The 16,963-nt window shown below is 34.1% G+C and overlaps 1 protein-coding gene across 1 annotated transcript; it reads left to right on the forward strand.

The window, feature by feature from the left end:
- Positions 1-1,368: 1,368 nt before the first annotated feature.
- LOC129888976 (protein IQ-DOMAIN 14-like) lies at positions 1,369-6,417 on the forward strand. Its single transcript, XM_055964054.1, has 6 exons — positions 1,369-1,662; positions 3,488-3,585; positions 4,184-4,639; positions 4,801-5,034; positions 5,196-5,327; positions 5,558-6,417. Exons 2-6 carry the CDS (start codon positions 3,511-3,513, stop codon positions 6,275-6,277), a joined length of 1,617 nt encoding a protein of 538 aa, XP_055820029.1. The 5' UTR covers positions 1,369-1,662; positions 3,488-3,510; the 3' UTR covers positions 6,278-6,417.
- The last annotated feature ends 10,546 nt before the right edge of the window (positions 6,418-16,963 follow it).

Here is a 16,963-nt window from a genome sequence, read left to right on the forward strand (position 1 = left end):
TTATCATTTTATCCCTATTAATTAATAGGATCCTAAACATATTTATTCACTACATTTTACAAAGACATTAACTCAGTGTAAATCAATTGAGGATATAATAGAAAAAAGTTGCACTTTCTTGATTTGTCAAAAATGAAAAATAAAAGTAGAAATCAAATTAAAAAATATTTGACAAGTAAAAGTGAACGGAAGGAGTATTAATGATACAATGAAAAAACGTTAATTAATTTTTTTAATTGATAAAATAACAAATAATTTAAAATAACTATTTTAAAAATCACAAATAATTTAAGAGGAAGGAAATAGTTATACCCTAATTAGTTCAAAATTCATTATATATATTAGGTTCATTAATTAAAGAAAAGACGTTCCTTACCAGGAATTTCTCTATTTTAATGATCCAAACCCAAGATTTATTCTGATTAATGATAAAGAATCTTGTTCATCTTATAATACCACTTAATAATCTAAATGAGTGTCATTTTCCCACAAGCGTAATAATGAAAAGTAATAATAGTAATCGAATGGCTTTAAACAGGGATATAGAACCAAACTTATCATCATTAATTTAAAACAATTAATAGGTAGTGGGATTACCTTTGATATCAACCTAATAGTAATAAAACAATTGAGATTCTTCTAAAATTAATCAGACGTTTTGAGTTTAAATTCTTGTTTTTCTTAAAAGATTCTTATTAGAAGTGTCGCTCTCAAAATAGAAATGCATGCATTCAAATTTAATTAGATTTCAATGTGAATATCAGATACAGAGCGAAATAAATAAAGAGATTACCTTTGTTATCAACTTAGGTCGTAATAAAATAATTAAGATCCTTCTACTATTAATCAGACATTTTGAGTTTAATATTTTTTATTATTATTAGAAGTGTCACCCACAAAATAGAAATATGTGAATTCAAATTTAATTGAATTTCAAAGTGAATATCAGACACAAAGTGAAATGAACAGAGAGACTACCTTTGTTATATATCTAGACTGTAATAAAATGATTGAGATCCTTCTACCATTAATCAAAGATTTCGAGTTCAAATTCTTCTTATTAAAAGTGTCGCCTTCGAAATAAGATTTACAATACGCAAATTCAAATTTAATTAAATCTCATTATAAATATCAGACACTAAATAAAATAAAGAGAGATTACCATAAAATAGTCTTCCAATTCAAGTAAAGTTAGTTGAGGCCCGCCAAAAAAGACCATTGAGTGATAAAGTGGCCAACTTCCTTCCCCACCTAAAAAAAGATTGGAAAAATTATCCTTATTCTAAAATAAAAAATAAAAAGGGACAATTTGAATAAAAATTTGGTCATTCCTTGCAGATACTTTCATCATTAAAATCAAAAGAGAAAGTTTAAAAACTCAAAAAAAGGTGAAAAGTAAAGAAGGAGAAGAAAAAAAAAAGGTGAAAAAAATATAACAATTTTTTTTTTAAAAAAAATTGAAACAAGATTCATAGTAGTTGGTGAATCAAAATCCTAAAAAAGGAGACCAATATTATGGTATAGCAAAAAAAACTGAAAGTGAAGTAAGAAAGAGAGAGAATTGTAGAGAGGCAAAAAGGCTTAAGTTCTTCTTGATTTGCAATTTGCTTTTGGATTTTATTAGCAGCTTTATGATATGGAAGATTCACAACAACATTTGAGGTACATAATTCCATCTTTCTTTTTTTAAAATGATTTTTGGTGGGAAATTCATCTCTATGTATTTGTCTGTTTTCTCCTATTTTTTTTTTTATTTCTCATCTCATGTTCAATGTTCTTATGGGACTCGATTAACTTGGATTCACGAAGAACACTCTCTTCTCTAGAATGTTTTTTTCATATTCAAAGAACCGACTTCTTGTTAAGAATGGAAAGATTCTACGAATTCTATCACAACCTTTGGTGATTTTCCTTCTTGGTTTCTCATATTCGGTGTTCGATGTGTTTTTCCCAATAATTGGATCTTTCTTCTTCTTCTTTTTTTTTTAAAAAAATATTTTTGGTGGGAAATTCACTAGATATGTTGTTGTTGTTTGTGGGAAATTCAATTATTTTTCTTACTCTTTTGTTGTTTTTTGTACTAAAAACTGATTCACTCTCTTCGGCGTTGTTTTTCTGTCTGTTTCTTCCATCTTTTGGTTCCTTACTCGGTGTTCAATGTCCGTAGTGGCCTGCTTAATTCAGATTTATTGCCGACTAAGCCCTAAGGTCCATTAAAGAAAAAAACGCTTCTTATCACAATTTTGTTTTTCGTATTCTATGCTCAAAATCATGTTAAGGACGGAAAGATTGACACATTTCATCATAATCTTTGGTGATTTCATTTTTTGGTTTTCCATAGGGTGGCAGTTTCATTTTTTGGTTTTCCGTATGGTGGCCGTATTTCTCACTTTCTCTTTGTGTGCATGTTAAAATTGTGAGGCCATATTGATTTTTTAATTTTTCTATATCAGTCCGTTCGTTGCGTTGCGGGTATATAAGTTTAATCCTTTTTAGCAAGTAATTAAAGGCGCAAGGGCTTTCGCGCAACTGCTACGCCCTTGCTTCTTGCATTATCTTTTACTAAGAAACCAATCTAAATAGACGTCCTTCTTTCTCTGGTTATCAAATGATTGAACAACCGGAAGCAATTTACTTATGGTACTTAGTTGACATTCATAAAAAGCATCTAATGTATTCTGAGTTCAATCTAATAAATTTTTCTCTCTGCATCACCCATCTTAGTCAGTGTTTTTCTTCTATATAATATATTTATTTTATTTTATTCCCATGAGTTATTTTTATCATTCCTTGACTCTCTTTGAAAAATGAATTTCATGGTGAATAATTTGAAATTTATTTTATCACCATATTATACCAACTAAATTTGCTTAATTTGTAGATTTAACTTTTTTCTAAATGAAACATCTTCTTACTTAGTAGTATCATGTTTGGCAAACACTTTTCAGTATTATAATTTAGGTGTGCGATCTATGTATTGCACAGGGTAGATTTCATGCCAATTCTGTTTCAACATAATTTTAGATTGTACTAGTATTTTTTATTTTATTTTTTGTGACCGTGGTGACCGTGGTGTCCGAGCCAATTTTTGCACACTTCGACTATTTTCATAAGATAAATGCCACCGCTCACCAGCAATCGGTACCAGATAACTCTGTCAACTAATAGATTGTAATATTTTAATCGATAAATATTAGTCTAGGAAAATTACGAGTTTCTCCATAGTAAAAACGGATCTGCAACAACCACTCGTATCACCAATCGGAAATTCTCATAAAGAGAATGAACTCTCTTTGTCCACAGTCTAAATATCTTTTAGGATATGCAGAGTATTTTTTTTCTCACATGAAAAGAAGTAGAATCCAATTCTACCTATCAAAAAAATAAATAATACAAATTCTATGTGTATAATGCTTGCTTTTAATATCATTTAATGTTGCCTTTTGAACTGCATGTGTTAAATTAAGTTAATGTACTATTTTTTTAGGGTGAAAGAGTAATGCTAGAAGTATGGGGAAAAAAGGCAGTTGGTTTTCTGCCATCAAAAGGGTGTTTACACCCACCTCCAAGGAGAAATTATCCAATGTAAGTTTATTTTCACACTTTCACAAGGGCTATTTCCTAGTCTCTGCCATTATTTTTTTTCTTCAAAAAATCATACTACTTCATTTGAGGAAAAAATGAGGTTATCTTTTGTTGGGAGCGAACAAAGTTTCACATTAATAGGGAAACTACATATAATGTGTGCGGCCTTTTGGGATAAACATTGCGAGCTTGGCCCAAAACTGACAATATTCCACCTTTGTTAAATAGTATCTTCCAACACCTTAATTTTTTAATTTTATTGTCAATGATGATGTTGATTCGTGAACAAATTAATGACAGAAAAAATGAAGATGATGTAGCAATTAAAGTCAACTTAAAATTCTCAAATCTATTTGAAATCGAGTTGTACGAAATGAGAGCACTATTCACATAATTTTTTGTTCTGTGGAATTTGCAACAATTACTACTACTACTATGCCTCATCATGAGCAAGTTGGAGTCGACTATATGAAATCTCACTATCCATGTCGCTACATTTAAGCTCATCTTTATTAGTAGTTCAGTATTATATGTCCTGTAACGTGTATATGCCTTGAAGGATCATGTAGTACTTACCTCAATTCGACGATTGTTGCAGGATTCAGAGAAGAAAGGCGCTAAGGAAAAGAAGAGTCGCGGAAAACTGAAGCATGCAGAAACCAAATCATTTATCCCTCTCTTTAGAGAGCCAAGTAGTATCGAGAAAATACTTGGAGAAGCAGATGAACTTAAACTACTTTCTCCAAGATTCACTTTACCCGCGGGAGCTGTCTCTCCTCGGGTTTCTTCTTATAGGTTTACCACTCCTAGCGCTACGTCTCCAAGAATTGCCTCTCCTAAGGCTTCTTCTCGCCGCCTTACTTCACCTAAGGCTCCTTCTCACAGAGTTACTTCTCCAAGAGCTATATCTCCTAGGGTTCATCCTCCAAGGGTATCTTCTCCTAATGTGAGTCGTAATCGCAAAGAAAACAGCTATGCTTATAGACCAGAACCAACTTTGACAACTCTCAATCTTTCAGCAACAAAGATACAGGCAGCCTACAGAGGTTACATGGTAAGTTTTAATATACTGTGAATTCAGTAGATTCGGATATTAACACTTATGTCAAGCGGAGACATGTAACATTTTCTGACTGTCCTTTCTTTGGTTCTCAGAGAGTTTATCAATTGTTAATCAATGTTACATTCCGATCTGAGTGTTTTCTGTTTTCACAGGCAAGGAGGAGTTTTAGAGCTTTGAGGGGTTTAGTAAGACTTCAAGGAGTTGTGAGAAGTAGCAATGTAAAAAAGCAAACAGCAAATGCTATGAAGCAGATGCAACTTCTTGTTAGGGTCCAAACTCAAATTCAGTCGAGGAGAATCCAAATGTTGGAAAATCAGGCACTTCAACACCAAGCATACAGGAACGACAAGGATGTTGAGAGCACTATCAGTAAATGGACTCAGCTGGTATGTTTAGACCATCTTCATGAGTTTAATTCCTATTTAGTGGTTTATAATTTGTACCATTCTTGTTTCCGGAAATCATCATTCAAGAACTATAGTTGTTGGTTCAAGTTGATTTGTTTAAATTTTTCGTTTGATGTTTGATGTGAACAATGTTGGTATAGTGTGAGGCAGGTAACAATGATAATTGGGATGATAGTTTGCTGACCAAAGAAGAAGTAGAAGGAAGGTTGCGGAAAAAAGTGGAGGCAGTCATCAAGAGGGAGAGAGCAATGGCATATGCATATTCTCACCGGGTACAATAAGACCTCTCTATTGCGATTTTGAAATTCTATCTTGGTAACTTTTCACATATATATCTATGCTCCGTGTTGAAAATATGATGAGATCATCAAACATATGGTCCATCCGCCTCCACGTATCTCTAGCGACTGGTGTTCAAGATTTTGATATATAGTTGTTTGTTGTTATTGCTCTTTGCTAAGTATATTTTGGCTAATCTTTGTTAAATTACCTCTTTTATCAGCTATGGAAAAATGATCCAAAATCAGCTATGGACGTGGGAGCTAATGGTTTTCCATGGTGGTGGAATTGGTTAGAACGTCAACTACCTTCAGGAAACGCTAAAAAAAGTTCGTCTGCTGTGAAAGATATCAAACTAACACCACCAAGGGCGATTTCAGAACACAAACCAAGTCCAACGCCTCTAAACAACGTTACTTTCAGACGGATAATTTCTGATTACGATAACAATGAATCATCGGTCACACCAATGTCAACCAAGTCAGCAATTCCAACAAGGGGAAAACAGATGCATACTCCAAGTAGAACACCACCAATAAACAACAACTCAAGTCTAAAGAAGTACTCGAGAGCTCGAGCTAGTGCTTCTAACTACCCTTTTGATCTTCCATTAAAGGACGATGATAGCCTCACAAGTTGTCCTCCATTTTCAGTACCACATTACATGTCACAAACTGCATCAGCTAAAGCTAAAGCCAGAGCAAATAGCAATCCTAAGGAGAGAAATCCAGAAAAACAATCTAATGACACAAAGAAAAGATTTTCATTTCCTTTGACTCCTAATATTTGGTCATCTAAGTGGAGTAAAGGCTCTGGAAAGGATTCTACTTCTCGGAAAGAAGTCGATAAACATGAATCCATGGCAGATCATATAAGTGTGGATTCAACTGTTTCGATGCCTGCTGTTGTTGGTGGGAGGAGACCATTTAACAGATTTGTGTGATTGTTCTTTGTATGTTACCTATTAACTTGTGGAATTCATTTTGATTGTTTTTTTTTTCTTCTATTGTTGTTATATGAGTGCATGAAGTGTTGTATTGGTATTCATAGAATTGATGTATAATAATGAAGAAGTCATAACAAGATGATTTTACTATGATTCATTACTTAGCTACCAATGCTTTGGTTTGAGAAAAAGAAATTTGTGATTGAGATCTCAAAGAATTGGTTATAGTTCACATACAAATTAGTTTGATGTCATTTTTATAAATTTGTCTTAATATTTCTCCCAATTTTATTTACATATTTTTGGTCCAAAAGAAAGAGTTTTAGTAGACAGACATGCAATTTCATCTCGGGATTTGAATCATGAAATGAAAATGCAAGTTGAGAATCTAAATTCTGCAAAAAGCTTGATATGATAATTTCATATCATGATTTCACATTTTTCAAATATAAAAATTGATCCACAAATTTATATTTTGTAAAAAAAAACACACAATTTTATATCTACATAATATTTTGAGGGAATACCAAACAAGTGATGAAATATTCACGCAATATGAACATGATAATATAAATACAAAGGGAAAAGACATAAATTCACCCCTGAATTTGTCTGAAAAAATCAGTTACATGTTTAAACTATCGTAGTGATCTATTACACACCTATTTTTGTTCAAATTGTAATTAACACCACCCCAAAACTGACGTGGAGATAAAATTAAATATAAAAATAAAATAGGCGCGTTTGAATAAAAAATAAAGTCAATTTTTTTTAACCCCCAACCCCTCTATTCTCCTTCTTCATGCTTTTCTTTTCTTATTCTCCTTCAGACCTTTTCTTCTTCATTTTTTTTCTTATCACAATCAATGATTTGTCACTCAATTTCACCATTATCAAGAGATTTTTCACTACTTTGACTCATACTTTACACAACAAAATTAGATCCCGTTTGGATTGGCTTATAAGTTACTTATGAGCTGTTTTTAGCTTTTTTGAGCATTTGACTGACCAACTTAAAGTCATTTTATACTTAAAATAAACCCTAATAAATAATTAGATTTGTTTGGATGAACTTATGTTAAGTGGTTTATAAGTTGAAAGCAACTTATAAAACAAAAAAAAAATAAGTTGGGCTACACCTACTTATTTTTTTAACTTATAAGCAGTTTTCAATTTATAAGTTACTTAAAATAAGTCCATCCAAACCGGCTCTTAATCATATCAAGGTGATTTACTAAAAAAAGGATTTCTTTAACCCAAATTTCACAACCTATTAGATTCTAGAAATTGATTTTTTTTTCTATTTGGGTATTCATATAGATTTGCATATTCACACACTCACTAGCCCTTTTTGGTTTGATTTGCTAAAAGTGGATCTTTTGTGAGATTTTGTATTCTTGATTGTTTGGTATTCTTTATAATAAAAAGAAATGGTCGAAAATGGAGTCATTCAGATGAGAAAGAAGAGAGAACATAAAGACAAAATGGCACCATTCTGGGGAGGAAGAAAAGGGAAGACAGAGGCAAAAATAGTTGGGAAAAAAGTGGAATAAATAAATAAATTACACGTGTAAGCTTTTACAGATCTGGCAGGCGTGTGTGCACCACTCTAGATTGTGTGACTGGTTTTTACTTTCGAATGTGGTATTAATTACACTTTGAACAAGAATAGGTGTGTAATTGTAACGCCCCGCAATTTCTAAGCAAAGATTCAAACCATCCTCCGTATGAGTATAGACCCGAACCTGAAGATTTCTAAGTTGTATATGCATGTTAAGGTTCATTCCTAAGTAATTGAGGTGTATTAGATGTGAGTTAGGGTCATAAGGAATCTCTAGCACTAAATCAAGTTCAAAGCTTTCCTACCGACTATGTTTTCGCATAAGTTTATATAAGGATCAACTTAAAATGATCATATCTCTTAGGATATAAAGATTTAGGTGGACCATGACCTATTCAATTAAAATTATTTGAGTCTTCTTTCCAACGCCACCAAGTTTGCATCAATTCGAGTTCGGAATAAAAAGTTATGACCATTTTACCAGAGACGCTGAAAGCTGTCAGTGGCTGATGGAAAAAGTGACGACCGTCAGACCCGTGATGGTCCGTCAAACTTAGCCATCATGCTTAGGAAGAATAGTCGATTTTTGGTCCAGATATGACGGTCTGGGTGATGGCCCGTCACCCAAGCAATGGTCCGTCACTCAGATGACAATAGAATAGTGATTTTGGCCGAATTTGAGTTTTGAAGAGGGTATTTTAGTCCTAAAACCCTTGGGGAGTTATCCAAAAGGTCTTAAACACATAGAAAATCAATTTTTATCATTTGACCCTCTTATTCACTTCAAAATTTCTATGCTCAAGAATTTCAAGAAAACACCAAGGCTAGGGTTCATCTTCCAAGATTCTCCATCAAGCTTTTTCACTAAGGTATGTAAGGCTTCAATGAGAGTATTCATTCCACTCTCATGCTTAAAGTATTTTGATTATATGATGAATTATGTTTAAATCTATAATTTTACCTAATCTTCTTCAAACTGTGATTTTTAAGCGAAGTTAGAATTTTTATGAAAGATTTATCATGCATCTCACTGAATTACTATGAACTATATGTTTTATTATATGGTTATGATTCTTCAAGCATGTGTCAAGATTAGTTATGAAGTTATGAAAGCTATTTTTGAGTATATACAGGTTATGCATGATTTCGAGTAAATTGTCTCATGTTTAAAGTCATATACATAGAAGTAAAGATATGTTTATGAAAAAGATATTTGAGCACTGTCTCACAACACTTATGATTCAAGATATGATTTTTGTGCTTGATCTCACTTATGATTTATGATATGTCTTCTGATCTTAGTCTCACATATGATCCAGATTTATGGACAGTTTTTTATGAGCATTAATACGTATTTATGTAATTTTGGGAGGACTATTTAGCACCAAGTGGACTTTAAGGATGAAGGTTTTCGTTAGCATCCGTGGACCTTTAGTAGCAATCCCTAAGTCTCATAACTACGTGCCACCGTAGGACTTGAGTACGCCGCTTTGTCTGACAACAATATATGGCCTTGAGAAGCACAAACTAGTGGATCCACATAGATATGATATGGTTTTATACCCTGACAAGGTATAGGGTAGTCCGCCCAACTAGGTTAGCTGTTGGACGTCATGAGCTCACATGGTGTATGTCGGTTATAAAAAGCTCTCCAATTTATGCATCTTTTTACTATATGTTGTTAACCTTATATGGTTCATTTTAAGTATGTTATATTATAAATATGATTATATAAGACTACCAATTTAGACTCACCTTGATGTATATGCTTTTGAAAGAATATCCTTTTAAACTGATTTTTATGCATGGACTCCAACTATTTCTTTCAGTTTCCTTATTATGATTATGATTTTAGAAATCCTATTTCATTATTTCTCCATATGTTATTTATATGATTATGATAGTGTTTCCTTTCATACTCAGTATATTTTACGTACTGACGCATACTTTCTCTGCGATGTATCCTTTGATGATGTAGATTTTGACACTCATTCTAAGACTCATGGTGTCATGATCCAACTCCGTAGGCCATGACTGGTGCCCGAGTTGGTCACCCATACGTACCCTTATCCCCACTTAGCGTGTTAGAAGAATAAACAAAAGTAGAAATCAAAAAAGGATCGCTAGAGAGCGCATGAGAATAGATATAGCACAAGAGGGCCGTTAAGGCTATCACGGAACACAAAGCCCAAAACATATATACATAACCCACATCACAAGTGTACAAACCTCTACAGGACGATAGCCTAGTCATATGACGGGACAGGGCCCTTTCGTACCCTTAACCAACATGTACAAATGTACAACAGAAAAGTTAGTACCAAAATAAGGCTCCGGACAAAGGAGCACTGCCAACCAATAGGGTGGATGTCCTAAGCGAGCGGATCAGCAAACTGAGCGTATGTACCCGCAGGCATGTAACGCAGCCCCCAAAGAAAGGCGGTCAGTACAGAAAATGTACCGAGTATGTAAAACATGGACTGTACTAGGTAAAGCCATTACCAGAACAAAAGGTGCAAAAATGAGCAAAATATCCAGAATATCAAAATGTTTTTCATAACCACAGATAATGTATGTAGAAAAACATATGCCATATCCGGCCCCATTATAGGACTCGGTGAACAAATCGTGGTCGCCGCCCCGTCACTAGCTCCACAACACATCATAACTCTAGAGTAGGAAATATCTCCGTAACAGATCATATCATATCAGATAGTCATATCAGATCATATCATATCATATGTGTACATGGTACATCATAACTCCACAAAACCTATGTATAGGTCGTACCTTCCTCCTCACGTTGGGGCACGATGAACAATGTAGAGAAGTACGCACGATAACAAAACCTGACTCGGGCTCGGTGAAAGAAGCATTGAGGCATCCACGAGTGGAGTAGTGAGAAACTAAATGCACTTTAAATTATTTTTGAGACTCGATAGAGTTAACAAAATAAGCTATTATTCAAAATCAAGACAAGAGTCGTATCAAGTACCTTTTGAATATCACTATGAGTTATATCCAAATAAAACTTTTGGAATCATATGCACGTATCTAGGCACAATAAACTATCTTTTGGAAAACCAAGAAGTTGGCCATCCTAGCGACTCTACGAATAGGAACTTCATTGGAATCATATAAAAGTCATATACTTATTTCATAAAAACCATGCCAAAAAGAAAGATTAGCTTTATATACTTATATCAAAACATGTCAAGAGAAAGAACGGTTAGCTTTACATACTTATGCCAAAGACATGCCAAAAGAAGGAACGGTTAGCTTTACATACCTCTTACGGATTACTCCTAATACGTTCGCCTCGTCGTCTCTTGAACCTATTTAACATGTAAGTAATACTATGGCTAATGAGCTTTCACTTTCCAATTCCAACTCTACAACCAAGTCTCCATAGAGGTCATTTCCTTATCCATTTCCCTCGACTAGTTCATTACTAGTTCCTAAGTTACCGAAAATCGGGCAGCATCTCCCCTATAACTTCAACATCCCCGAGATTTCAAATAGGCCACCATGTCAACAACCATACCAACAATAAAAACCAGCAGCATATATACAAGTAAATCACTTCAACATTACTCAATACAACTCCAAACCACTAGCTTAAAACTACGATATCAAAATAGAGTTTTTAATCTTTATTTTGTAAAATCTTTAACCATACCAAAGGGTGGGGGGTCGTGTGACTGAAACCAGAAGCAACCACACCCTTTTTAGAACACTTTCTAGCCCTGCAACACACCATCAAACCAGCTACAAAAGTAGCATCACAATCACAACACACTACTCGACTTCGATCTAGTATAACGACTTCAATTTAGTTTGTTTCTAACGTCAAGCGTCCTTATGAAATTTTCCCACTTACAACCTCATTCAATATATTTAATATACCTCATAACATCATCATAAACTCCAGTTCGAAAGAAAATTTTTTACCTTACCCGAAACTCGCCAAAACTTGCCGGAACTCGCCTCGGAATTTCCTTTAGCGTAGCTGAAACTTCAGGGCTATTTATTAACGTTTTGGGGCTGATCCAAACCATACATTTATATTAATAAAACCTTCATACCTTTGTGGTATATCCCATATAATTAATTCATGGAACGGAAACGGAGAACTTACTTTTTTCTCCTCCCAAAACCGTAGCTCTTTCTTCTCTCTAGCTTAAGTTTCTCTTCTCTTCTTTTTGTCTAGAACTTTCTTGGAGATAAGATGACTTATATGATAAAGATGAACTTAAAGTCATAAATTATATATATATATATATATATATATATATATAGGCCACTTTAGGAGGGGACACATGTCATCTCTTAAGTGGTGACACATGTCAAGCCCTAAGTGGTGACACGTGTTAAGCCCTCATTGGGCCAACACATCCCTTCCTCCAATCACGGGCTGCCACGTGGTATGTGTGTGGGGGGTCCACCACCCTTGCTCCAGCTGTTGCCACGTGTCACTCTCTCATGCTGCCACTTGGCACTCTCTTTTCCCCCTCGTGGATTCGTAATCTCGTCTTACTTTACGAACCTATGTAATCCTTACTACGTAAGCTTGGTATGTACTCAAGTAGCTTAAGTATGTAATATTTCCAAGTTGGTAGCTTACGTAAATAAGTCGAGTCCTACGACTCATTATTCGGTCTCCAACTTCTTCCGAATTCTTATAACTCTATTTCCAATCTTCTCTACTATGGGGTATTGCATTCTCCTTTCCTTAGAGTTATTTGATAGCGTTATAGATTATCCGTCTCACATGGTAACTTCTAAGAAGCTTAAGAACCTTTCAAGAAGCTTAAGAAGCTTAAAAATCTTTCAAGGAACTCAAAAACCTCTCAAGGTATAAAAGTCTTTCAAGATACAAAAGTACGGGGTATAACACATGGCTAATGAGGTTGCATCAATTCCCAGTCAGTAGTTGGTGAGTCTTTCTTATTCGGGAACTTCATGAAATAGTTTTAGTTAGTTCTTTTAATAAGCAATGGTAGTCGGGGTCATGTCCCGACAAACTTATTTCTTTTAGTTCAGATGTTAGAGACTTGTTTCAGACATTAGTTTTCAGTCTTTATGGATATGTTATCTTTCTAATAAGACCTTGTTTATGCATATGTTCCAGCTTCTGCATAGTTTTCTTATGATATGCTTTAATGTATTATGCTAAGGATCAGCTTGGGACCACACGTGGTTCTAAGTAATGTGTCTTGGCTAGGGTATAGTTTCGGATCATGACAAACTTGGTATCAGTGCACTTGGTTCAAGTGTCCTAGGATGTCTAAAAAGATGCATCTAGTAAAGTCTTTTTTATGGGTGCGAAGCGCGCCACACTTATAGGGAGGAGGCTACGGGATATTTAGGAAATACTTTAACTTCTTTCATACTCTAGATTGTGCAACAGAGCCATCTTCTAAGAAATATATGCAGATTCGTGCGGTTCTCTAAAACCTCTAACTATTTCTCATCTTCGAGGTAATAGAAGTAGTAAAGCTCAGTTCTTATCGATAAAATGTTCTCAAACAGAATCGTTAGCATTTCAAATATCTCACAAAGGGCTCGAGATGAGCCCATTAATGTGCTTTAACCCTTTAATTCAAAATCTTATATTTTTATTTATGTGAATTGTATTATTGAACCAAAATATGATATGCATTCAAATTCCTCTGTAATCTTTTATTAAATAGAACATCCATGAAAGGAGAAAGCATGTGTCTAGATTTTTGAATAGTATTAACACCCGAAAAATAATGTGATTTTGAGATTTCATAATTTATAAGTAGTAGAATGATCCAAGATTAAGAGTGTAAATCTAGAATTGTAGTAGCTAGAAGGTGGGGATAATGAAATATCAAAATGTAGCATATTTATACATAGAGAGAAAAGCAATGTATCCATTATGTTCGAATTGAGGTGTTAAGTCTTCTGGTGGTAACCACTAAGGGGTAGTATGTTAAAGTAGTTTGCGTGGTAGAAGGTAGAGAAGAAGTCAGTGGTTAGGGATTGATAGATCTAGGTGTTGCTTTGTGATTTTGAAAAGGAACCATTCTTATAGAGCTATGAATATAATTTAGACGTATGGATGGATAAGTAGTAGTGATGAGGGAAAGAAGGATATGCTAATATATTGTAATTAGATAAATGGTAAGATTAAGATCGACTATCATTCGTATGAGATTTAAGTGGACTAATGTTCCTCAAATTTTATCTAGTAGCTGCTAAGCTAGAGTAGTATGTAAAGTTGGGTTGTTATGCATGCTTGGTGCTAGACGTTAAGTTTGAAATGTGAATGATCACTAGGATGGAAAATAAATAATAGTTTTAGGTTAGTGATGCTAGTTTTATGAAATTGATCTAGTAGGCTTGAAATAGCGTATGTAAGAATTTAAGTTTATTAACTTTCAATAAGTGTCATGGTGCAAACATGATATATATATATGATCCGTAGGTGATACAATGAGTGGTGACTAAGTCATTGGATAAATGAGATCCTTAAGCATTAGGAAGATAGAAATAAACCAAAGTAATATGTGGTTGCATGATATTCTAAGATTATTAAGTGTTATGTGTTCCTAGTTAGTATATATGAGTATCTAGGTGTGGAGAAATCTAAGTATAGTATGTCTTATTAGGTTTTCTTACAAGTTGAATCGAGGATTTAGAGATATACGGTGTTGTGTCTTTTAGTGAAGCTTTATTCTCTATTGATTTAGAGGGATATGAACTTAGAGGTGTGATGTTAGTAGAATAACAAGAAAGATTAGATTATGAGGTGCTATGGGAAATGGTTATGTTTGCTAGAATAAGAGTTTATGTTATGTGATGATGATTATAGAAGTTAAAAGAAGTTAAGAGTGGTAGCTCTTAAAAGAATATCCTATAATGGGGCTAGTATCTTCCAATTATAGTTTGTCCGGGTAAGTTAAGTGTTCATGTATATATTATCGCTGAGTTTAGAGAATATGAAATAGGCCCATGGACTTGGAATGTCGTTCTTGGTCTAAGGGGGAGATGATAGGGAGGAGGACCAAATCAAGTCTTGCGAATCAAAGTGTGATGCATTTTAAAAAGAGTTATGGTGAGATAACAATTCATTTCTACTCTAGAGTATTCCTCAGATCTTAGTCATTAAGACACTCTACTTATCTTTTGTGTGTTAACATCGTGCCCATGACTCATACTCATGCACCTCATACAAGTTCACATTCATTCTCAGATTCTAGAATAAAAAGAAATAGCTTCAAAACAACGACCTCCATATTACTCCACAAATTTATGACTTCTTGCTCTATGATATGCAACTCACGATTTATGAACCCATGATTTCTCAGCATGCTTAGTCTTGTGAACTCATGATACATTTTTTGTGATAAGTGAAATCACAATATGCTATCTATATTTTCAGATCAATTTCTTGAATAACTCCTGCTTATGATTTTTTTATTCTAAACCTTACTTACGTTCAGCCATGGTAGTGACGGACGGTTATGACATGTTCTATGCTTAGAATGACTCTCTATGTATGTTATGCTTCAAGTACATGACGTACTCATGCCTACTATATTTTTCTCTTCAGACCCCCATTTATGAGTGTCAAAATCATGATAAGTATAAGCTATGATTTTATAATCTCTCTCTTATTTCAGATTCTCATATTCTAATCTTTCAGTGATTCTTCCTATGTTATGATAGTGTTTTAATAGAAGATGAATGATGATTTTAGGTGAGAAGATAGTTGTCCTTTACTGGGAACAATGGGGTATGGCTATTCTACCTAAGGTTATAAAAGTGGAGGGAGGTCAACGATCTATTGTATCAATTAGAAGAAAGGTCTTGGTATGTCTTTTGGTGTAGTCCTTGAAAATTTTCGCTTGTAAAGACATTAGGAAAGAAAAATACTGTTAGATGAGTTATTTACCTTGAAGTCCATGAAGTGGTTATAGTGATAGGCTTGAATAGTATGTTGAAAACATACGGATGAATACATTATGCACTTGAAGCTTCTTGATTTGAACTTGAGGTTAGTTGAATAAAGTGGTAAGAAGTAGTATTCTTGAGATGGAATTTCCTATAGAAACATAAGATTAGTACATTCATCTTACGTGTGGCACCTTGTGACTCTGATTTAGGTTTGAACATGTAGTTAGACTCAAAATTGAGTAGAAGTAGTCACATGTACCCTCAAGGGTTATAAATTGCAGCTGATGAAGGGTAGTATTCAAGAGAATAAGCGTGGTTGGGAAGTGTTTCTAAGCTTAAAAGTCAACGATATTGCTTAAGGCACAGTAGACCTATTCATACCTCATGCCTATTGTACTCGTATCTTATGTCAAAATGCTTCAGATGGCGTGTGGTCGTCCATTTTCAAATCTATATCGTTCATACTTTATGAAACTATTTCGGTGACTCACATAAATTATGCCTATGATTCCTTCCCCTTGAATGATAAAAGAGTTACCTTTCCAAGTATTATAGAGACTAATAGAAGCCAAGTTCACGACCTTGTTTATGTCCTTCACGCCTAGTTGTTTCATACGCTCTTAGCTCATGCTTCTACATTTCTTATTGTTGATTGGTAGACCTTCATTGTTTGTATAAATTAGTTTATGCTATTATATACAACTCAAGTATCCAAATAAATCTTGGTTTACTCTATTCATATGTCTATTCTAGCTTTGATCTTCACTCGAGGACGAATGATCCCAAGGGGGAGATATTGTAACGCCCCGCAATTTCTAAGCAAAGATTCAAACTATTCTCCATATGTGTATAGGTCCGAACCTGAAGATTTCTAAGTTGTATATGTATGTTAAGGTTCATTACTAAGTAATTGAAGTGTATTAGATGTGAGTTAGGGTCATAAGGAATCTCTAGCACTAAATTAAGTTCAAAGCTTTCCTACCGACTATGTTTTTGCATAAGTTTATATAAGGATCAACTTAAAATGATCATATCTCTTAGGATATAAAGATTTAGGTGGACTATGACCTATTCAATTAAAATTATTTGAGTCTTCTTTCCAAAGACACCAAGTTTGCATCAATCCGAGTTCGGAATAAAAAGTTATGACCATTTTACCAGAGATGCTGAAAGCTGTCAGTGTCTGATGGAAAAAG

Source organism: Solanum dulcamara, chromosome 5, assembly GCF_947179165.1.
Source record: "Solanum dulcamara chromosome 5, daSolDulc1.2, whole genome shotgun sequence".
Taxonomy (NCBI): domain Eukaryota; kingdom Viridiplantae; phylum Streptophyta; class Magnoliopsida; order Solanales; family Solanaceae; genus Solanum; species Solanum dulcamara.

Coding starts and splice junctions, on each gene's coding strand:
- LOC129888976 (XM_055964054.1), top strand. CDS start 3,511: ATGGGGAAAAAAGGCAGTTGGTTTTCTGCCATCAAAAGGGTGTTTACA. Junction 4,640..4,800: donor CAGCCTACAGAGGTTACATG/GTAAGTTTTAAT, acceptor CTGTTTTCACAG/GCAAGGAGGAGTTTTAGAGC. Junction 5,035..5,195: donor TCAGTAAATGGACTCAGCTG/GTATGTTTAGAC, acceptor ATGTTGGTATAG/TGTGAGGCAGGTAACAATGA.